General features: G+C 38.0%; 1 protein-coding gene across 4 annotated transcripts in view; it reads right to left on the reverse strand.

Annotated features, from left to right (window-relative positions):
* The window catches only part of ARHGAP18 (Rho GTPase activating protein 18), a 155,253-nt gene that overhangs the window by 65,320 nt on the left and 65,271 nt on the right, over nt 1-24,662 (reverse strand). For 3 of the 4 annotated variants that reach the window (XM_010593409.3, XM_003404023.4, XM_023558010.2), the window contains 2 exons: nt 6,605-6,804; nt 3,103-3,338 (listed from right to left, as the gene is read on the reverse strand). In XM_010593409.3, the coding sequence (XP_010591711.2) occupies nt 3,103-3,338; nt 6,605-6,804 (436 nt within the window). Of the gene's footprint in view, nt 1-3,102; nt 3,339-6,604; nt 6,805-20,018; nt 20,344-24,662 lie in introns of those variants that run through there. The other variant, XM_023558079.2, reaches the window with a different exon arrangement.

Raw genomic sequence — 24,662 nt, forward strand, 5'->3', positions numbered from 1 at the left:
CTCCTGCCCTCTGCCCATAAGCCTGCAGAAGGCTCATCCTCCATGGCACAAGGAGCACAATGAGTGATTCCAATCTTACATATGAACACGTATTTTAGAGCATGTGGTTAGAGTTGTTTTTCTCAGCAATTGAAGATGACAGTGCAGATGGTATTCATTTCTGTATTGTATTTCCTAGTGTCAGCAAGGGATTCATGAAGAAGCATTTAAAATGGAAGAATTGAATATATTCTTACTCTGAGAACAGAAGAACCGCACATGAGGATGGTTAGCCCATGTTTGCTTGAGGGATTGAGGTTGTAAAGCAAATTTCTAATGGGTGGCAGTGTTTCAGTTAAAGGCATGCAGTGTAAGCAAGTTAACATTATTTTAATTTACTTGTGCTATTTCTCTCAAAGACTCCAGATGATACAATCCACCAATTACCTTGACTCAACTCACGTGGTTTAGATATTACCAGGAATTTGCTGGAAAATGCTGTTTCTAGCACTGAATAACAACATTCTCTTGGAGACTGGCAGGAATCCCACAGTATATATTTTGCCCACAGTATGTATTTTGTGGTTAAAAAGCAAAACTGTCACCTTGAGGACAAAGGTGTGTCTGACCTAAGCGACGGTATTTTTAATCACCTTATATGCATGAGAAAGCTAGACAATGAATAAGGAAGACCGAAGAAGAATTGATGCCTTTGAATTAAGATGTTGGTGAAGAATATCGAATATACATGGGCTGCCTGAAGAACAAACAAATCTGTCTTGGAAGCAGTACAGCCAGAGTGCTCGTTGGAAGGGAAGATGGCGAGATTTCATCTCATGTACTTTGGATATATTATCAGGAGGGACCAGTCCCTGGAGAAGGACACCGTGCTTGGCAAAATAAAGCATCAGTGAAAAAGAAGAAGACCCTCAACAAGATGGGCTGACACAGTAGCTGCAACAATGGGCACCGACATAGCAACAGTTGTGAGGATGGTGCAAGACGGGGCAGTGTTTCATTCTGTTGCACATGGGGTTACTATGAGTCAGAACTGACTCGACAGCGCCTATATATATATATTTTGCTTAGGCTCAGCTCTCTGCCCCTTCCCCATTTTCACTTCCTTTTAACACACTTAGGAACAGTTCTTTAATTGGGAAGGAAATGCCATAATACTATATTTCCCTAGCACTCATTTTTCTATAGCTGGAAAGCTAGTATAGTCCTTCAGCTCTAGTGGATGTCCCAAAGAGACTCCAAGTGGTAAGCGAGGGCTTAACTGCCTCACAGCAGCAAGAGATCTGCTTATAGAAATCTAGTGATTCCAAAACTCCCATAAATGGATGGGGCTTGATCCACAACTGACCATGCAAATGGAGTAACAATCTGCAGCTATAAAGAATTATTCTGAAGAATGAAATATCAATAAAAAGTGAAAAAACTCTGACAGAAAGATACCTTAAATATAAGCCCTTTTGTTCTCACATTCTTTGTAAAGAATCATAAAATTTTTGTTGTCCTGTATTTATAGTATAAATAGAATCTCATGTCCAGATTGCTTAATATCAGAATCATGTATAGAAAACCCAAATCCTAATATAGCAGGACAGAGAGTGGTTAAAGGCACATACTTTAGAGTCAGACAGATTTGGGTTTACTATCTATGGAACACTGAACAACTTGAAGTCTGTGAGCCTCAGCTATAGAATGGAAATGATAATGCCTCATTCACAGGATGGCTGTGACAATTAGAGATAAGTCATGTAAAGCAGTTAGCACAGTAAGTGTTCTGTAATGGTGGTGGCAATTATAACTGTTATTATGGTCAAAACAATCGTCACCAAGGCTCCCTTCCTTTAGTCTCATTCTAACCACTCCATTGAGTCTCCAAAGCTAGAGCTACTGAAAGTGTGGCCTGTGGATAGACAATGAAATAAATCAACTTTGACCCTAAGTGCATTCTTTAGGTTCGAGTGACTTCTTCTTCCCACTCTCCTTTGCGGGCAGGGGAGTCGGTAGCAAGATTTTCTCAATGTGGAAAGAAGGTTAATTTATATTCCAGTGCAAGCTCCTTGTCTCCTCCCAGACAAGTAACAAATAGTTCACCAACTGGCTGTTTTCAGTGGCACTGTTCTAGGTCATAAAAGCCTTATACTTCTACCATACCTTCCCTGGTATCTCTTCACCACCATCTCTACCAAATTTCAATGGTTTCCATTAATAAACTAATAATTTTAGCAAATATGTACAGAAATCTTCTATATGATATGCACTGTGCTTAGTACCAGGCATAAAAGGGAAGTTTCTTCATGTCTCAGGGTTCCTACTTTGTAATTTAGCTGCAATTAGTTCCTTCACACTGTACTTCCATTTATTCCAAAAAAAGTCTATGAAAAATTAAATATTCCTACAAGAATTAATAGATAACAACCATCTACATCCTACTTTTCTATGATAGCCAATTGGCACTCACATTGTTTGAGAAGCCTTCCCTGTCACCCTGATGGGGTTAGGCCCACCTCTAATGCACCAAGGGCACCATCTTCCCCTAACACAAGACATATCACACTGAATTTTTTTTTTTAATTTTTATTGTGCTTTAAGTGAAAGTTTACAAATCAAGTCAGTCTCTCACACAAAAACTTATATACACCTTTCTACATACGCCCAGCTGCTCTCCCCCTAATGAGATGGCTCATTCCCTCCCTCCACTGTCTCTTTTCATGTCCATTTCGCCAGCTTCTAACCCCCTCTACCCTTTCATCTCCCCTCCAGGCAGGAGATGCCAACATAGTCTCAAGTGTCCACCTGATCCAAGAAGCTCACTCCTCATCAGCATCCCTTTCCAACCCACTGTTCAGTCCAATCCCTGTCTGAAGAGTTGGCTTTGGGAATGGTTCTCATACCAAATTTTAAGTTGTGTAATTTTCTGCCCCATCAGCATAGCTTCTAGAAAGGGCAGGGATTAAGCCACTTGTTCACTGCTAGCTTGGAGCTTCAGTGCCTGGAATATAATAGGTGTTCATTAAGTTTTTAATGATTTGAATTAAACTGGATTGGCCTTGTTGATTCTAAGCAATAATTCCTTTGCCTTTAATATCAAAATAAAACAAAAAAACCTACCTTTTCCTTTGACTCTGTCTGTTGAGCAAATATGTCTCTGACGTCAGGAATCTGGTACTGTTTGTTTTTCTTTCTCAAGGTCTGGGAGACTGTTTCTACCCGTTTCTGAACAGCTGCTGCCTGAGTCCGAGTCAGTGTTGATAAAAACACCATGCTTTCTTGGGAATCGCCAGCAGACTCTCCAAAGAGGTTGGACAAGCCAGCCTCTTTCAGCCATTCTTCTTCCAATTCTCCCTCTAAGACAGTAGAGAAAAATGGTATTCAAATTATTAAAAATGTGAGCACTTTTACATTTTTCAAGCCGTTAAAAATTCTTACCTAAACTCTTCTATTACAACCAAACCACAATGCTAAGAATCATTATCTGATGCTTGGACAACTGCCATAAAGTCCAGCCACAAAGATATCAAATTTTAGATCCATTTCATATATACTCAATTAAAAAAATTAAATGACTTCACATGTAATTAACCTCTATAACTTCTCTGCAGATTAACTAGGGAAGATGATCCTGTTTTCCTTCCAAAGATGAGCAAGCAATGAAAAGATAACTTACTTCCATTGAGTTACAGAAGGAAGTTAATGCTAGGGACATGCATTAAGCCCCGTTTCTTGGCTTAAATTCAGCCAGAGTCTTAAATACCCCAGAGTCCAACACTAATTTATGGGAATACTTGTGTTCTGTTCACTGTGGCTGACAGGGCGTATGGAAAGAAGGAAAGAGCTTCTGGACATCAGGAACTAATCAATTCCAAATTAATTTTTTAATCCTCCTAGTCAGCACATCAGATTCATGTTATTTTAACGAGTTAAGAAAAAAGCAGCAGATGATTTTTCTGCAAAGAGCTTATAATAGGAAACTAATTAAATAACTGAATCTATTCAAAATACTGAAAGCAGGAAGTAAACAGTAAAGCAAATATACTGTGGGGTCTAATTACGGCAAAAGAGAATGATAGCTAGAAGTGATTCACTGCAAGCACCACGTTTATAAGTAAGGGAAGAAAACTCAAAGACTTAGGACACAGAAGGCCCACCTCTGTACCTTGATAGCCATGTTGCTTTGTACAAAGTCACTTAGCCTCAAGCAGGCTCCATTTTCTCATCTGTAAACTCAAGCATAGCTGCTCTGGCTACCTTATAACCAAATGCGAGAATGTTATGTGGAAGAGCTTTCTAAAACACTATTATAGCCCATATCATTTGGTATAACACTGATTGGTTTGCCTGTCTATCCTTCTACCGATAAACTTCTTGAGGACAAAAATCAATTATTAATAAACTTGGCTTCAAAAACCATAACCTGGGGCCAGGTATTCTGTGTGTAAGGCAACAAAAACTGTTTATTGAAATGGAAAGTCATTGTTATCAATGCTATTAAGGTAGAACTCAGTACACGCATATAAAACCAAATTGCCAGAAAAAGCTGGTATTGCCAGGACAACGGAAACAAAAAAGATTACTATGATAGTGGCTTGTTCTGTTAAAAAATAGAGGTAAAACTCAATCAACTTAAAGCTGAAGAAAAGGCCATGGCAGGTAGGATCATTCCCAGTCTTTCTGATGGCCACACTGTGAACAGTAATACGTGCATTTATTTTAAACTCAAAGAATTATGAAACAGCTAAAGACAAACAGTAATGTAATCTAAGTCAGACTTGAACACCGTTTTCTCTAATGTGTTCTCCGCTTATTCAGCAGACCACTTGTATACTGCGTTTCTCTTGAAACAGAGACAGAAAATTTGGTACCACTGCTAACCAAAAGGTCAGCAGTTCAAATCCACCAGGCACTCCTTGGAAACTCTATGGGGCAATTCTACTCTGTCCTATAGGGTCGCTATGAGTCAGAATTGACTCGACCACAATGGGTTTTTTTTTTTTTTGCAATTAATTATCACAAATAAGCTCGACTTTACTGATAATGTATTTGAGAAAGAATTAAAATGAAAGGGAATCTAAACAAAAGAATGAGATTATATATATATATATATATATATATATATATAACTATAGGGTTGCTATGAGTCGGAATGGACTCGGGGGCACTGGGTATATATATATATAAACCCTGGTGGCATAGTGGTTGAGTGCTATGGCTGCTAACCAAAAAGGTCGGCAGTTTGAAGCCACCAGGCGCTCCTTGGAAACTCTATGGGGCAGTTCTACTCTGTCCTATACAGCCACTATGAGTTGAAACTGACTCAATGGCAACTTTTTTTTTTTTTTTTGGTATACACACACACACACGCACACACACACACACGTATATAGGTGTTTTTTTTTAAAAAAGAAATTTTAAATCAAGGAAAATTCCCAATTTTTCTTTTTAAAATATCATTGGTAGATTTTTATACCATTGTTGTAACAAGGGAGAAAAACCTGTTTACACAGATTTAGCTCCTTAAATGACAGGCTCTAAACCATTTAGTTAAGTAGGCATTCTTTTGAGAAGTAGGCCTCTATTTAGTGGGTCACGAGGCATTGACAGTAGCTCTTTTCTGTTTGGAATTTGTATAAATTTATATAAAAAAAAGTTTAAATTTTATGGATGACATAAAACATAGAAAGAGACCTAATAGAACAGATGATAGAATGGAGTATAAAAAACCTGGTGACTGCTTGAATTTAAGTGGTTGAAAAAACAATTCGAAATTTCAGAAAAGAAATGTAAAGCTTTGCATTTTTCTTCCAGAATGTCAAGTATAGTAGTGGAGACTGTAAGAAATATGGCTGAGGAGAGACTTAGGAGAAATTATGGACAAAACAGAAGAAAGAAGCAAACATAGAGGTTAAAAAAATTAATACCATCTTACACTATCCAATTCTATAGCCTTGAATAGTTGGCCAAACCTGTGGCATTTCACCCAGTCTGGAATAAGGAGGCTTTGAAAGATAGGATGACCAGGACAGGGATATCTCTGAAACCCACCCACAAAGATTGGTTTATGTGAATTTTCCTTCTAAAAAAGACTTGGCTAGAAACAAGATAACTTTCCTCAAATATTTGAAGTAGAACAGGCTTGTTCTGCTCTTTCAGAAGGTAGGCTATGGCACGTAAGTCCTAGTTGGAGAAAAGTAGATTGCCAAGTCAATAAAATAAAGAACATTAAAACAACTCAAGCTGACTGACCACTGGAAAAATGGCAAAGTACTGAGCTTTTCATATCCATCTGTACTCCAAAGAAGCACAGGCTAGGGTCTCACAGAAGGAATTTAAGGGGCAATTAAATAATCTCGACCATCAAGTCTAACCCTAGGAGTCTATGATTCAGTAAGTTTCACCAGCAAGACCAAGTGATTTTACTCATGTCACCTTTATTTGGCAGCCGTATTCTTAAATCTGCCATAAAAAGTAATTTTCAAGGTGAAAGGTAACTAACATTGCCTTTTATGTTACTCTAGTTTCATTTTTTTTTCTTTCTCCTCTTCTTTCCATGCATCATTGGCCATAGGTACGTATGCCAAAAAAAAAAAAAAAGTTTTATTTAATTAGTTATTACCATCAGGCTCTTTGACAACAACCACCTCTTGATCTTCTTGTCTATTCTCATTAGATTTCTTGATATTTTCTAGTTCTGTCCAATAGTCTTCCATAGATAATTCATCCAAAGAATCCTGGGAGCTTGATCGATCAAATGGTGGCTTCTCTGTAACTTTGGTTGTGTCCTCCTGGTTCATAGTGTACTGGCCATATCTGCGACTATAAATTCAAAAGATAACATAGCTCATTTTAGTACATAAAGACCTAGAACAATTTCAAAAATATCACAGCATGGAGTTAGAGAATTTGGAAACTCCTTAAGCTCTCCTTATTAAAACCAAAGAAATAAGTATTTTGAAACACTTTAAATTGAGGTGCTGCTGATTATAACATGCTCTAGAAAGAGCTAAGAGTTTCATTCTCCGTAGAGAAGTATAGTAAAGAACAATTAGCAATATGGTAAATTACTTTTCAATTTCTATTTCAGTAAAATTGTTTTAAGACTTAAATTTGAACTTGGTTCTTGGGAAGCAACAGGATGGATCTTGATTACAGACTAGTAATTAAATTTTGGTTGCGTTTCATACAGCATTTAATATTTATCAATTACATTTGTAAAACAAACTCAGTCAACCCTTATACAGCAAACATCTGTAATGAAAGAAGCATGATTTGAGCTTCCATTTTATTTTTGGAGCTGAATTATAAAGAGAAGGACAATTTATTAAATTTGTTGTTACACTATTATAGAGAAAAACTTTTAATCTTTACTTATAAATGTATCTAATATTTAAATGTATCAATTTTTAAATATGATAAAATCTCATTTATTTGGCAATTCTGAATAGTTAGGAATTACCTCTTAATCATTTACCTTTTAAATATTATCAATGAAAGAAAAATTTGAATAAATGAAAACATTTTCAAGATTTCAAGTAAAACATTTTCTTTGTAATTCACAACCTACCCACTTCTAAAACGGAATTAAAGGAGCTTAAAATAAAAACCCATATACAACAGAAATATTAAGTTTATTATTATTTTGAGATAGAAAAATGATAATTACTTAAAGAGGAAAATTTTCAGCTATGGTACCTTTCTTCTATATTCAATAATTTTTAAAAATACAATTTAAAAGGGCCAATAATTGGTAATCCAGCATTTTGATACTATGATTTCAAATTGGTCTTTTATCTTCCAAGAAGAACTTCTAGGAAGTAATATTTTGCTATATTTGTTTTACTGATTGCACATATTTAAAATAAAACAAAATGCAACAAACAGAAAAAAAGTTTTAATAGTGAGTGAACATTTTCACATTTAAACTGGTCTTTCCCACAATTAATTCAAAACAGTAGAATTTTAAGACTATATAAGGCAGATAATCACTTTACTCCATCACTTTTAATTCCAATTGATTTGTTAGAAAAAGTCAAGAATTTAATTGGCTTTTGCAAAAAATAAATGTAACATAACTGAGTAGCTGTAATATACTAATAAACCAGCTTTGTCCCATTAAAAATGATTCTGTCTTGACTTCCCGCTTTACCGATTCTGGTTGTATGAGTGAATGAACAATTGCTAAAATTTCTCCCCAATGGCAACCCTAGGATGACGACTGGTGGGTGTTGGGACTCGGGCCAACAGGAGGAAGTTTAGACATGTTTGTGGAAAATCTCTTTTCCTCAAATCCCCATTGTCCATTGTTTGCCTCCTCCATCCCTCAATTCAAGGGCTTCTTCTTGGCCCTAGTCCTCCTGTTTATATGCCTACACCTCACCCTCCTTCCCTTCTCTCCCTTCCATGGTCATTATTACAGCCAGTGTTTTGATTTGAAAGTTTACACTCTAGAATTTTAAATTACAATGCAAATGAGAAAATTATTTCTCACTCTCAAAAAAAAAGCAAATTTTATACATACATACGAATGTATGTATATATATATATACATATTTTTTCTGTGATTAGCAGATCAATACAATAGCTAAGTCCAATTTACAGAATGTCTGCCAGACGCATTTTGTTTTTTTCATGTCAAATATGTAGATGCCTAATTCTTGTTTCTCTTTTAACTTGCACTATACTTCAAGACTATCTACCTTATTTGTGTCTCCCACAAATCTCAGCCCACGGGAGACTACAATAAGTACTGTGGACTGAGTGAAGTATAATGACTAATGACTAATTTGAATTATCTGTTCACAGGAAAGAGATTCAGTTGAACCAGAAAGTACATTCAACCTTTCCCTCTTGAAGGAATGTGTTTATTCTGGCCAGAATTTTCCTGTAAATTTCCATTAAGATAGCATGTGTCGAAAAATGCCAGGGCATGGCGTAAGAGCACAGTTATGTAAATATACCTTCTATATCAAGCCTGGCTTTCAAAACATGCATAAAACAGAAACCTAATACCTTAGTGCTGATGAATTGACTTAATATTTTGACTTTAATAAGATTCAGAAGCTGAATAGGCTTGTGATAACCTGAAGATACTTAGTCATGAAAAGCAGGGGTTTGGGGGGGTTTTTTTGCTTCTTCTTCTTTTTTTTTTTTTTGATCACAGGTAACTGTTGCAAGAAAACATTTTCTTTTTGAAATATTAGGGAGTAGAGTGGAGAGGAAGCAGCCATCTAGTAATAAACTACCCTCATTAGCCAGCCTGCCATGGAGTCTATATTTCCTGCAAAAATGCAACAGAACACTCTTTAATTACAGTTTACATCAGTAAACATGCACGTCACCGTCTTTTCTTCTTAGCATATACTCTCCTTTTGTACTCCAGACAGGCTATGACTAAAAGTCTGGTCCTTCTTAAAGCTGCCTAACGTCACCGGTCCTGGTAGAGGCCAGCTAACTAGTTTCCTCTCTTCTGTTTTAAAGAGTATGTTACATGATAAAATCTTCATTAGGCAAATTGGGTTTAAAAACATAAAGCAACATCTGCTAGACATAAAGAACTACTGAGCAGAAATACTGAATATTTCCAAAAGAAAGATCCAAGCAGACACATGGTACTGAAATCATTCAAAGAAACACAGTTTATACCACAGGCAACTACCAATTACTCCCACCTGACTTACTGGCAAGTGATGCTCCATGTTCTTTTCTCCTCACCCCCCTTTCAGAATCCTACGTGCTAATCATCCCATGGTTGCTCTTCACAAACTCCCACATCTCTCACCTTTTACAACCCTAATGACAGAACTAAACACAGTCCTCTAAAAAAAGCTGCCGGTGTTGCTTTATAAAGAACTACTTCCTAGCTAATTGCACATGTTACACCCTTTCTAATACCTTACAGTATTATCACTTTACTTTTTTCATAGCGCACTAACATCACCAGAAAATACTCACTTTACAGACTTTATGGACCTTTAATGGAATGCCTCTTTTATTTTGCATCTTGCTAGCATTTCATCCTTGCTGTGTTTATAAAAATTAGAGCTTTGTTTCCTTGTATTTTCCTCAGATATATTTTATCTCATCTTTCTGTGACAATTTATCCACCTGGTCAGTGAATTTCCAAAGTGTTAATAGCATTCAGGTTATTGTTCTTGTTGTTGTTAGGTGCCGTCAAGTTGTTTCCGACTCACAGTGACCCTATATACCATAGAATGAAACACTGCCCGGTCCTGCACCACCCTTACAACCATTGCTGTGTTTGAGCCCATTGTTGCAGCCACTGTGTGAATCTATCTCATTGAGGGTCTTCCTCTTTTATGCTGACCCTCTACTTTACCAAGTATGATGTCCTTCTCCAGGTACTGGTCCCCCGTGATAACGTGTCCAAAGTATGTGAGACAAAGTCTCCCCATCCTTGATTCTAAGGAGCATTCTGGTTGTACTTCTTCCAAGACAGATTTGTTTGTTTTTTTGGCACTCCATGGTATATTCAATGTTCTTCACCAAGACTATAATGTAAAGGCATCAATTCTTCTTTGGTCTTCCTTATTCGCTGTCCAGCTTTCCCATGTTTATGAGGTGATTGAGAATACCATGAATTGGGTCAGGCGCATCTTTGCTTTTTAACACTTTAAAGAGATCTTTTGCAGCAGATTTGCCCAATGCAATACATTATTTGATTTCTTGACTGTTGCTTCAATGGGCATTGATTGTGGATTCAAGTAAAATGAAATCCTTGACAACTTCAATGTTTTCTCTGCTTATCGTGATGTCACTTATTGATCCACTTGTGAGGATTTTTGTTTTCTTTACTTTGAGGTGTAAACCATACTGAAGGCTGTAGTCTTTGATCTTCATAAGTGCTTCAAGTCCTCTTCACTCTCAGCAAGCAAGGTTGAGTCAACTGCATTATCAGTTTGTTAATGAGTCTTCTTCCAAACCTGATGCCCTGTTCTTCATAGTCCAGCTTGTCTGAATATTTGCTCAGCATACAGATTGAATAAGTATGGTGAAAGGATACAACCCTGATGCACACTTTTCTTGATTTTAAGCCATACAGTATCCTCTTATTCCATCTGAACAGCTGCCTCTTGATCTATATTCAGCTTTCACATGAGCACAATTAAGCATTCTAGAATTCCCATTCTTCACAATGTCATCCATAATTTGTTATGATCCACACAGTAGAATGCCTTTGCATAGTCAGTAAAATTCTTTCTGGTATTCTCTGCTTTCAGCCAAGATCCATCTGGCATCAGCAATGATATCCCTCGTTCCACATTCTCTTCTAAATCCAGCTTGAGTTTCTGGCAATTCCCTATGTACTGCTGCAACCACTTTTGAATGATCTTCAGCAAAATTTTACTTGTGTGTGGTATTAATGATATTGTTTAATAACTGCCCCATTCTGTTGGGTAACCTTTCTTAGGGATAGGCATAAATATGGATCTCTTCCATTTGGTTGGCTAAGTAGCTGTCTTCCAAATTTATCAGCATAGACAAGTAAGCACCTCCACTGCTGCATTTGTTTGTTGAGACATCTCAACTGGTTTTCCATCAATTCCTGGAGCCTGGCTTTTTGCCAATGCCTTCACTGCAGCTTGGACTCTTTCCTTCCATACCATTGGTTCTTGATCATATGCTACCTCTTGAGTTCAGGCTATTAGGTTATTTATTTTGTCATTTTTTTACCAGTTGCCTCTGAGTCAGCCCTGACTCATGGTGACCCCATGTATGTCAGAGTAGAACTGTGCTCCATAGGGTTTTCAATGGCTGATTTTTTGGAAGTATTTTTATGCAAATAACTCATGCCTTCTATGTTTGTTTGCCAACCATGCCCACGCCTCTCCTTGAGGTATTTTCGTAAGTGTAATATGCTGATTATTTTATTTACACACTGCTATAAAAAAAAAAAAAAAAAGCATAGCATGCTTACAAAAATACCTGGTCAGGGGAGGGCACAGTTTGCAAACAAAAGTAGAAGGAGCTCATTATTTGCATAAAAATATAGTCAATAGCCAGGCCTTTCTTCCAAGGCACCTCTGGGTACTTGACACTCCAACCTTTCAATTAATTAGTAACCAAGCATATTAAAAGTCTGCACCACCCAGGAACTCCTGTTTTGCCATAGAGGATATTAAAATGGTCAAACAGCTCATTCTTCACAAAAAAATGGTGACTGCCATGCACGATGTTGTGGTCTACTAGATGGATTCAAACTGATTGATGATTCTTTCTAGTATCAATGCAATCATTCTTGGTGTCAGCAAAATGAAATGGAAACATATTAGACTGGGAGTCATAATTATCACCTATCTCCATAATCTTTCGAAAATCACTTAACTTCTCTAACTCTCACTATTCCTATCTATAAAATGGAAAGAATAACAACAGCCTTGACTACTGCTCTCACAGATTTGTTGTGAGTTATTGTCTTAGTCATCTAGTGCTGCTATAACAGAAATACCAGAAATGGATAACTTTAACAAAGAGAAATTTACTTCCTCACAGTCTAGTAGGCTAGAAGTCCAAATTCAGGGCGGCGACTCCAGGGGAAGGCTTTCTCTCTCTGTTGGATCTAGAGGAAGGTCCTTGTCATTAATCTTCCCCTGTTCGAGGAGGTTCTAAGGTTCAGGGACCCCAGATCCAAAGGACACACTCTGCTCCTGGTGCTGTTTTCTTGGTGGTATGAAGTCCCCAACTCTCTGCTTGCTTCCCTTTCATCTCTTGTAAGAGAAAAGGTGGTGCAGGCCACACCCCAGGGAAACTCCCTTTACATTGGATCAGGGATGTGACCTTAGTAAGGGTGTTATAATCCCACCCTAATCCTCTTTAACGTAATGTAATCTTACCTCAGTAACCACAGGCAGAGACTACGATTTACAACACAAAGGAAAATTACAATCACAAAATGGAGGACAACCACACAATACTGGAAATCATGGCCTAACCAAGTTGACACATATTTTGAGGGGACCCATTTCAATCCATGACAGTTACCAACCTAAAATTTCTATTGAATTGTCTTATATGCCAACTATTAAGAGGGTACTCAAGCTAGTATCTTTACTAATACTCATACTGCTGACTATATATAACTGTCTCTCCCAGAGTTGAATAAGATCATCCTTGCCTCCTTCCAAGGTTCAGAGGAATTACTTAACCTCTAGAACTTTTTGGTCACTGAACACTTTTACGCTCTTAAAAATTTCTAAGGACCTGAAACAGCTTATGCTTATGTTGGTTATATCTATTAATATTATGTTATTAGCAATTAAAACAGAAAAAAAATTAAATATCAATTTATTTAAAAAGAGTGATAAACATGTTAACATAAATAACATATTTTTGGAAAAAAATAACTCTTTCCCACCCTCCTCCAATAAAAATACTGCGGTGAATGGCATTGTTGTACCTTTTTAAAAAATATATCTTTAATGTTTGGCTTTGTAGAAGACAGCTAGATTCTTAAATCTGCTTCTTCATTGAATCTTTTGCAATATCACATGTCATGCAGTCTCTGGGAAAGTCTACTGTATTCTCACGAGAGAATAAGAGTAAAAATGGCAAGTAACCTCTTAGTGTTGTTATGAAAATAGTTTGTATCTCTTAGACCCCTTAAAGGGTCTTGGGGACCCTCAGATTTTCAGAGACCACACTTTTAAAAGAATTGCTCTAGAATTTTTTAAAAACACTACCTAATGAATCTGAAAAACTACTTTTCATTTCTGTGGGCAATGCTCCAGCAAGCCCTACTGAGAGACAAAGACATGTTTTCCTACTGACTCTTGACCTACTTTTTTGTTTATTTTAGTTCAGTTTTGCAGCCTTCCATCAAAACTGGGACTTATTTCAATGGCATATCCATCTTTAAACTATAATAATGGAAATCATCATTGAAAAACTCCTGCCTTGCCAAATGTTGGCAGAAGTTCTCTGTAGGTTTCTTTTTGGCCAATGTATTTGAAGACATGCATTTTCTTTAATGTCCCTTTGTTATCTGTGCCCTCGGTCTGCAACCATCTCAAGGCAGATTTTTTTGCAACTAGAATGTTTCTTTGAACTCATATTTAAGTATCTGGCCTAACTTCTACATTTTTGTACCCTATCTTAACAAAAAAGGAGACAGTGGCAGTTCAGTGGTAGTACTTGCACCTTCCACGTGGGAGACCTGGGTTCAATTCCTGGCCAATGCGTCTCATGCTCAGCCACTACTTGTCTGTTAGTGGAGGCTCGCGCACTGCTATGATGCTGAATAGGTAACAGCAGAGCTTCCAGACTGAGAGGAAATGGGAAGAAAGGACTGGTGACCTACATCCAAAAATAAGCCAAAAACCCTAGGGATCACAACAAGATCTGGCAGTTTGTCGTTCCGTTGTGTGTGGGGTTGCCATCAGTCAGGGGCCAAATCACAGCAGCTAAAACAGCAATCCTATTAAGAGTTCAGTTGCTACACTTCATATCCAGCTTATATCCTAATTCTGTCCCTTTCTTAGGCATTTTTTGTGTGTGTCCCAAAGTCAGCTTCCTTAAAGTCCTATGATGCAAGAACTTATTTTTGTTTGTTTTGTTTTGCTTTATTTTCCTTATAAGATTATTTCAAAAAAGGCTATGCTTTCTTTCACACTCCTATCCTACATCTATTTCCAATGGATAACAAACAGTGACTGAGTCGGGAGATGTAAAGACAGAATAAAGATTATTTTTGTTTTGTCTTTGTTCTGTTTTTAACTTGCAAAAAAAAAAAAAAAAAAGTTCTTACCCAGATCATGACTTATCATCAACCATAATGACTAAGTATATTTTAGAGAAAGCCACATTTATTGAAGCATAAACTTTAGAATGGGATTAGACCTTAGAGATTCAAACCTATCCCATCATTTTCTAGATGAGGTAACCAGGCCCCAGGATTAATTCTTCCCCATAGTCACAGAGCAAAGTCATGGTAGAACCAAGGTCAGTGTCCTTATTTCTTCTTCAGTGGTCTTTTTATTATACCAAATAGACAACAAAGGGTAGAATTTACTTTTCTCTCACTAAATATTCCAACCATTCTGAGTCTGTACTGTACATAGCAAAACCAAAAGACATTTTCTTGATGTAATCTATGATTAGCATTTTTAAATGGCCCCTACACTTCTCTAAAAAAAAAAAAAAGTACATTTAGGAATCAAACCATACCTCTTTAAAATGCAGGAGAAACCTTTTCCAATGCACTTTTTAAACAATAGTTTATATCATGCCCCAGCATGACTTCAAATATAACCCTTTTCTCAAAAATTTTTTGTTTTGAAAAAAATTAAATTTTTTAAATCATTTAAAAAACTCATTTGGCTTCGCCATTTACATTATCTCTACGTTGCAAAAATAAAACAAAACAAAAACAACACATTTCTGATGTGTAGATTTTTCTCTTTCATTTCTGCAGTGTTATTAAAGAAGCAATCACTGTCATCATGAGATGGTGAAGCTATTAATACTGTGTAATGGCCTGTCAGTCAGAATATGCTGAATTTGAATGATTATGAAAAGCTGTAGCCTATGAATGACCAAAGTCATCCCCCTCCCCCTTGGAAGTAAATGCCTACTATTGTTTAGCTGAAAGCAGTAATTATTAGAAGTAGCTCTGACATCCAGGAAAAAAGAACATGGACAATGCCTGAAAGCAGTAAGAAGTTGATTAGAAAGCAATACCACACCACCCTCCCCAAACCCAGGCAGCCACCAAAGCCCAGAGAAAGGAGTCCTAATCTCTTCCACCCAACACAATGACTATCGCTTTAATTGTCACATTTCATGTAAGCTTACTTCTTGCCTATTTTATCTGTTTCTTTTTTTTGGAAAAATAAAATTAAATATACTAATTCTTTCAGCTTTCCTTTTCCTTAAAAATAAGTCACTTAAGCATCTTGTATACTGCTTTGTAATCTTTCAAAGAGTGTCCATCTGCTTTTGATCATCACAATGTAAGGGAGGCAGTGGGGTGAAGCGGCAGTAATAAACCCAAACCAAACCCACTGCAATCAAGTTGATTCCAACTCATAGTTACTCTATAGTACAGAGTAGAGCTGTCCCACAGGGCTTCCAAGGCTATAATTTTTTTTTTTTTTTTTTAGTTTTATTCATTTTGTTGTTGAGAATATACACGGCAAACCATACACTAATTCAACAGTTTCTATATGTACGATTCAATGATATTGATTACATATTTTGAGTTGTGCAACCATTCTTTTCTGAGTTGATCTTCCCCCATTAACGTAAACCCACTGCCTCCTAATGAAGCCTCCACAGAGACTTCCCCCGCTCCACTGCAGTCCCCCCCAAGCCCGCCAAGCCATGGCTTCTAACTGCAGTTTGACCCATCCATGCTGCTGCCCTAACTGCAGTTTGAATTTGGTGCCAGAACCAGCGCATGCACAAACCAGGATTTTGGAGCATGCAGGACCTGAAGAGCTGTGTCCTCAATCTGCCCTTGGACCTGAACATCACCAACATGATTTAACATCCAGACCTCCAAATGTGGACATGGGAGGGCTAAGCGCGGAGAATTCTGGGCACCAAACCCAACCCCCAGATGCCACTGGAAATGAAAAAGCTCCCCAACCCCCTCAGACAGCTAGCACGTGGTCTTTGGCTGCTAAGCCCCATGTTGCTCCCTGTTTGCACAAACTATACATTTCCACTTTCTGTTTCCCTTGCACCTGGTGGTGTGGTGTCTGTCTTATTTCAATCAGCTAATAGGACAGGACAAGAACCCTCACTTGGTTACACTAAATTTCCCATTTAATCTTTTAAGTTGCTGTTGTCACTCTGATCCCATATAAATAGATCTTAAGGAACATAATGCTCAAGAAAGACATACTTTATTAGTTAAGCTAAACTATTGTTTGGTTTTAAGAAGACTTCAGGGGATTTTTTTTTTTTTTTTGGTTTAGGGTTAAAGATTATCTAAGGGCAATAGTTTCAAGGATCTCCAAGGCTGTAAATATTTGAGGAAGCAGACTGCCACATCTTTCGCCCACCTAGCAGCTGGTCGGTTTGAACTGCAGACCTTTCAGTTAGCATCCAGCACTTAACTACGGTATCACCATGGTTCCAGAGGTGGTAATACTGCTATTTTGCATATGAGGTAGCTGGTTCAGAGGGATGGATATTATATGTAAGGAGCACTAGAGCACAAAGCCAAGAGGGACCAAGGCCTGTCAAAGTGAAGAGAGGGGTACATAAAAGCAGCAGCTAGCTCTGCCCTGCAAGTCTAGGTCTGGTGGGGAGGGAGAGATGTGTGAGCAGACCCAGGTTGCCTTTTGCATCCATTTCCATATGTGGGGCTCCCTTTTATCCATTTACACAGCGAGCTTTGGTTGTGTCCTCCAATATATCCAAATCCTATCACAAGGATAGCAAATGGTAGTAGTGAGAGCTGGGGTTTCTCAGTTCTTCTTGCCCTAGGCCATATTTCCTCAAATGACAAATCTGACTCTTAAAGAAGGCAATAGCAAACATTTATTGAACACTTCCTAGGTAGCACAAATCGACACCTTTCAATAAGTTGCACGTGCTCTCTCTGTCCCATCTTCCCTTCCCAAAATGTCTTTTTGAACTTGCTTTTTTAAAACACAGAGAAATTGGAAACATGGGAAAATGTATTCTGAATTCTGTCACTAATTCCTATAATTAAAATTACGTGTAAAAAATAAATAAATGAATAATGAAAATTAATAAAAGACACTAGGGCAAGCCTTGCTGTTTCCCCATCAGTCTCTGAAAGTTGGTAGGAATTATGAAAATAAGTAGTATTTTAACATTTTTCTTTAAAAAAAAATCAGACTTGACACTTGCACAACTGTGCTATTGTTGTTGTGTGCCATTAAGTCGATTTCAACGCATAGTGACCCTAACTGCCCCATAGGGTTTACCAGGCTGTAATCATCATGTGGGCAGATCACCAGTCTTTTCTCCCTAGGAGCCACTGGTGGGTTTGCTCTGAACAACTGACTTTCCATTTATCGGTGGAACACTTAACCATTGTACCCCCAGGGCTCCTTTGTACAACTATAGACATTCTTTTTAACATTTGGCAGCCACATTACAAGTTTTAGTTCATTACTGATACACAGCAAAACAATGTGCAAATGAACTGACTAGTCTCTATTTATGCAACATTACCTAAGCAAACTGAAGCCCATTAGTGATATTCTCTTGAGAGCTAGGTTTGAAAACTTCATCACTTTTAAAGAAAGGAAAACATAGCAAACCAGTTTACATATATATATATAAACACTATGTGTGTGTGTATATATATATATATATATATATACACATACAAAAAAAAAAATCCATTGCCATCGAGTTGATTCCAACTCATAGTGATCCTACAGGACAGAGTGGAAGTGCCCCAAAGGGTTTCCAAGGAGCTGCTGGTGGATTCAAACTGTGACCTTTTGGTTATCAGCCAAGCTCTTAACCAGAGCACCACCTGGGCTCCATAGAGAGAGAGAGAGAGAGAGAGAAGCTGAACTATATGATGAAGGACAGGGCATCAGGATTGGAGGAAGACTTACTAACAACGTGCATATGCAGATGACACAAACTTGCTTGCTGAGAAAGAAGACTTGAAGCACTTAGCAATGAAGATCAAAGACTACAACCTTCAGTATGGGTTACACCTCAACATCAACTGGACCAATAAGCAACATCATGAAAAATGGAGAAAAGTTTGAAGTTGTCAAGGATTTCATTTTACTCGGTTGCAAAATCAACACCCATGGAAGCAGCAGTCAAGAAATCAAATGACATATTGCACTGGGCAAATCTGCTGCAAAAAGACCTCTTTCAAGTGTTAAAAAGCAAAAATAGCCCTTTAAGGACTAAGGTGCACATGACCCAAGCCATGGTGTTTTCAATCACTTCATGTGCATGTGAAAGCTGGGCAATGAATAAGGAAGACCAAAGAAGAATTGACGCCTTTGAGTTATGGTGTTGGTGAAGAATTTACGCCTTTGAGTTATGGTGTTGGTGAAGAATTTGACTATACCATGGACTGCCAAAAGACGAATAAATCTGTCTTGGAAGAGGTACAACCAGAATGCTCCTTAGAGGCAAGGATGGTGAGACTTTGTCTCACATACTTTGAACACGTTATCAGGAGGAACAAGTCACTGGAGAAGGACATCGTGCTTGGTAAAGTGGAGGGACAGCGAAAAAGAAGAAAGCCCTCAACGAGATGAACTGATATAGTGGCTGCAACAATGGGCTCAAGCATAACAATGATCATGAGGATGGCACAGGATTTCATTCTGTTGTACACAGGGTCACTACGAGTCGGAACCAATTTGATGGCACCTAACAACAAAATATATATGTATGCGTGTGTGTGAGTGTATGTATATGCATATATGTATGTGTGTGTGTGTATATGTATATATATATAAAAGAGAGAGAGAGTTACTGTTTTAGCACACTTATTCAACATCACTAATTGAATAGAGACAAGGTAGCAACCACCATTATGTCTGGTAGAAAAGAGAGGGAGGGCTCAAAACAGAAAGAAGTAGGAAGTCAAGAGTCGGGCAAGGCAAATCAAAAATAAACTCACTCCCATTTAAGCATATGGGGCAGTTCTACTCTGTCCTATAGGGTTGCAGTGAGTTGGAATCAACCCAGAATAATAGATTTTTACATAAGCACAGACACAGGGTTCACACACACACAAAGTTCCGTATTATCACTGGCAACCAGGCATAGGTCTTTTCCCTGTTTGATCTCTGGTCCTGGGTAGAGTAAAATCCTCTTTGGTCCTGAGCTCACCTAATCTCTCTCAGGAGGCTGTTTTTTTCCCCTCATTTGGAGAGACAACCCAAAGTGGCCAAATGGGAGCCGCAGGTTCTTAATGTCAAAATCATCTACGATGAGGGTGAGGGTATCTTCAGTAGAGCTTTGACAAAGGATCTCAGAACACTGACTCAAAGCATATCAAATGGAGTTCTCATACCTATTTCATTCAGTTAGCTGTCACCATGACTTGCACCCACCTGACACGTGTATCTCCAATTCTTCTCCAGGACTCCTTCCTTTCCTTCTTCTGCTCAGCTGCAGAGCCACCAGTAGATGAAACACCAGCAGCTACTTTGCGTGTTAAGCACAAGCTCTCTAATTTGGTCTATTTTCCAGCTGTCACTACTGAATTTCATGTCTAGGTACCTTTCCCCGTGGGGGTTGGAATAAAGAAAGACATTTCCTCTCTTCTTCAGTCTCCCCGCAACCTTGACCACATCCTGCGTGGTGATGCCCTGCCCACATTTGTGTCTCCACCAATAAGCTGTACATTCCTGGGGGCAAGAATCCATGTTTTGTTTGTTTTTTGTTTTTTTTTCATCTTGGTGTCCCTGGGTTGAGAAACTGCTTGCCATAGCAGATGCTTGCGAACTGTTGAATTATTAATTACTGAATTATTGCTCTCTCTGAAACAATAACCTCATTTTCATTTCAAAGTTTTTTTTTAATTGCACATAACCACAAAGGAATAGACAGGGGCATTAAAAGTAGACAGTAAAGAAATATCAGTCATCAGGAAACCCTAAAGCTAACAAGGTAATTGTTCTATGTATCTCTGACTCAAGTCTTGGCTATTTAGTCTGAAAGTAGGAGTCCTTATGAGGGAACAGAATGATAGATAACAAAAGGAAAGGCTGATTTTGTATCAGATGATAACTAATATTAAGTCACAAACAAGTACACATTCTCTGGTTCCATCTTGTTACTTTAGTCTCTGAAACAACTAAAAAATATTTATCAAATGTTTATTCAGTGTTTGGCATCTTATTAGAGATGTCTATTTGACCAAGCTCTTCAAAACATTTGTGTGAGGTTGATCATAAATAACACTACCAGGTATGGGTAGAATTTTCCAGTTCCTCTCAGTGGCCTAGACAACTTTCCAAATTGGGTCTCCTGGTCATAAACCCTGCTTTAGCATTGCCCCACACTTTTAAGGTCCTACTGTGGTTCACCATCCCTTCTCAGTAAGAATTTCACTTCCTTCTCTTACTGCTATTGCATCTGCCACCAACTCGCCCCCATACCTCCTCCACTTCAAATAATAATTTCTCTAGATTCAGGCCAATAATACGAGGTCGCTTCTCTACCTCTTCCTAGAATACCACCCTTTCCCTGGCTTGTTTCTGATAGTCCTCCTGGATTTGCCTGAAGTCTACTCACTGGTCCATTATACCCAGGGTGTTCTTCCCTGAGACGGAGCCCAGTTTCTTTACCATATATGTCTAGTACCTGGTTCTTGTTTCACAAGAGTCATGTGGCTTAAAGGCAGGTATCAGTCACCCAAATTTTTGTCAGTCTTCTACTCACTTATTTTTATTGCTCCTGTAAAATCAAATTTTTGCCTTCTCATTTGAAAGCTGTGATCCTGTTTCCATTCTGAGGAATCTATCAAGTTTTCAACACATCTTCTGTGATATAATAAAGAACTACATTCCCTAATCAAGACAAAAGGTCTTCATATCTCCCCTGATTCTTTTGAACTCATCACTTACAAGCCAACTCCCATGCCTATTATTTCAGAAGCTCATCACTATGGTTTACCAGTATTCCCTAAACATGTTGTTGTTGTTGTTCGGTACTGTCAAGTTGGTTCTGACTCATAGCAACCCTATGCACAACAGAATGAAATACTGGCCTGTCCTGTGCCATCCTCAAAATTGTTGCTATGTTTGGGTCCACTGTTGCAGCCACTGTGTCAATCCACCTCATTGAGGATTGTCCTCTTTTTCGTTGACCTACTTTATCAAGCATGATGTCCTTCTCCAGGGACTGGTCTTTCTTGATAACATGTCCAAAGTACATGAGATGAAGTCTCGCCATCCACCCTTCTAAGAAGCATTCTGGCTATACTTCTTCCAAGACAGATTTGTCCATGAGCTATTCAATATTCTTCACCGACACCGTAATTTAATGGCATCAATTCTTCTTTGGTCTTCCTTATTCATTGCCCAGCTTTCATATTCATATAAGGTGATTGAAAATATCATGGCCTGGATCAGGTGTACCTTAGTCCTTAAAGTGACAACTTTGCTTTTTGATGCTTTAGAGATGTCTTTTGCAGCATACTTGCCCAAGGCAATACGTCATTTGATTTCTTGACTGCTGCTTCCATGGCCATTGTTTGTGGGTCTAATTAAAACAAAATCCTTGACAACCTTTATTTCTTCTCCATTTATCATGGTGTTATTTACTGGTCCAGTTCTAAGGATTTTGTTTTCTTTATGTTCAGGTGTAATCCATTCCCTAAACATATATTACTGTAAACAGATAAACCAAGGTACAAAATTCCTGGCATACAAAATTAAACAATATGCTTCAAAATCTTGGGTTCAGGAATGGCATTTAAACGTCAGCCAGGAATTTCATTCAGAGTACTGACTGATGACAAACCATAATTTTATAATATCCCTTTGCTCATAAAGAAGATTTCTATTGATTTATAATGCCTGCCATGACACAGGCAGTAACAAAATACTTATTGATATAACACAAAATTATGAATATTAATATTTCTTAAAATTTAATGTTGTGATAGTGCTGTGATAAAACACTATGATAGTTAATGTTATGTGTCAACTTGGCTGTCTCATAATTCTCAGTATTATGTAGTTATCCTCAATTTTGTGATTGATGTAATTATCTTCCATTTTGTAATAGAATGTGAACCACCTCTAAGACGTGATCTGATGTTATCAACCAATCAGTTGTAAGGGGAGTTTCCTCGAGGGTATGGCCTGCACCCTATACTTATATATACATATATGGATATTCTAGCAAAGCTTGCTTGTTTGCTCTGGATCCTGTTTCCAGCTCATCAACAGTTGACCTCTGGTTCTTGGGATCTGAGCCAACAGCTTGTCATCTGACCTGCTAACTTCAGTGTTTATCCGCTTCATAGCTCTGCCAGCCTGCAGCCTGCCATCTGACCTGCCGATTCTGGGTTTGTCAGCCCCTGCAGCCACGTGAATCAGAAGTTTCCAGCTGACGCCTGACCCACAGATTTTGGGATTTACCAGCCTCCACAATAGCGTGAGCCATTTCCTCACGATGAATCTCTTTCTCTCTTTTTTTCTCTATCTATCTGTATCTATAACTGTATCTACAGCTATCTATTTGCTTCACTGGTTTTATTTCTCTAGAGAACCCAGCCTAAGACAAGTCCTGAACATACTATTGGTGTTATTTATTTCCTATGAACAAAACTCTTGCCCTTCAGCAAGATTTTTATATACAAATTAACATCAACTTGCTGATGCTAAAAAAAAAACCACATGGACACAAGGCAAAGTAAGATTAAAAAAAAAAAGGCTCTTGGATAATAACTAAAGCTCAATACATAGCAAACTGTGGAACAGACATGGACGTTATTATTAAATTCTTCTTTGTGATTATTGCAATAAAGTAGAGAAATCATCTCAAATCTCATTGGGGCTGCAGAGGAATAAAACCAACCTCCCACTGGCTAAAGGAAGGCAGTAAGCAAAGACGGGAAGAAAATGTTAAAAATGAAAGCGTGTCTGTGTGCACATTAGACAATAAAAAAGAAAAGGATATTTATAATGGTAACAGAACAATTAAAACAGCAACAGAATGGCAAACACCTGAATGGCGGGAGGGGAAACTGCTTCCCTTAGGCTGCAAAGTGCAATTTTATGGGTAGCTACAAATGACCTTCAAGTACTATAAATGTTCCAGTGATAAGTACTGAAGGCCAAGAAGTATTTTTATAAGCCAGGTGCTCAATATCAGCTCTGTTGTTGTTAGCTGCCATCAAGTAGGTTCTGACTCATAGTGTCCCTATGAACAACAGAATGAAATACTGCCTGCCTCTGCACCATCCGAAGTCAGCGCTACCAGGGGTTAAAGGAGGTAGAGAAATAATTTCCACCTAATCAAATAATTTAGCCAAGCTTAGAAGCAATTCATCCATAATGTTTTCCACTAAAAGTCTTTAGCAGTCATTCACAAGGAGAATATCTGAATATTACAGGGCAAAGTTTCCTCTTAAAATGAGATTATCTAAGGCTACTTTTATCTTGGCATGTTTTAGAATCTGAGCTAAGCAACATAAGACAGATGTGAGTCCAAGTAGCCTAAAAGAAACATGAAATATAAGAGAAGAACATGGGCTAACAGTTATAACAGTATACTTGACCCAGAAAAATGAAAGGTTACTTCCAATCTTTAAATGCTGCTTGGGGTGCAGGACTTTAATCTTAACATCTGAAGGGGAAAAAAAAAGTTTTCAGTAAAAGTCACTGAGCTTTGTTTAGAGGACAGGATCAGGGCCCACAAGTTTTTAGGCCATGAGGATTAGACAAGGGCTTTGTGGAAAGGAATTGCGGGAACCCCCGAGGGGTGAGGGGAGGCAATGTAGAAAGTAAAGAAAAAAATAATAAGGACGAAACAATCCTATTGCTTAGCATTATTACATTACCCAACAGTTATGCATCCACTGGAAGAAATATTTTTCTCTGGGCTGTGGAAAATGCTACCTACCAACCAAACCCACTGCCATCGAGTCGATTCTGACTCATAGCAACTCTACAGGACAGAGTAGAACTGCCCCATAGGGTTTCCAAGGTCGTAAATCTCTATGGAATCAGACTGCCATATCT

This window comes from Loxodonta africana, chromosome 1 (genome assembly GCF_030014295.1).
Source record: "Loxodonta africana isolate mLoxAfr1 chromosome 1, mLoxAfr1.hap2, whole genome shotgun sequence".
Classification (NCBI taxonomy): Eukaryota; Metazoa; Chordata; class Mammalia; order Proboscidea; family Elephantidae; genus Loxodonta; species Loxodonta africana.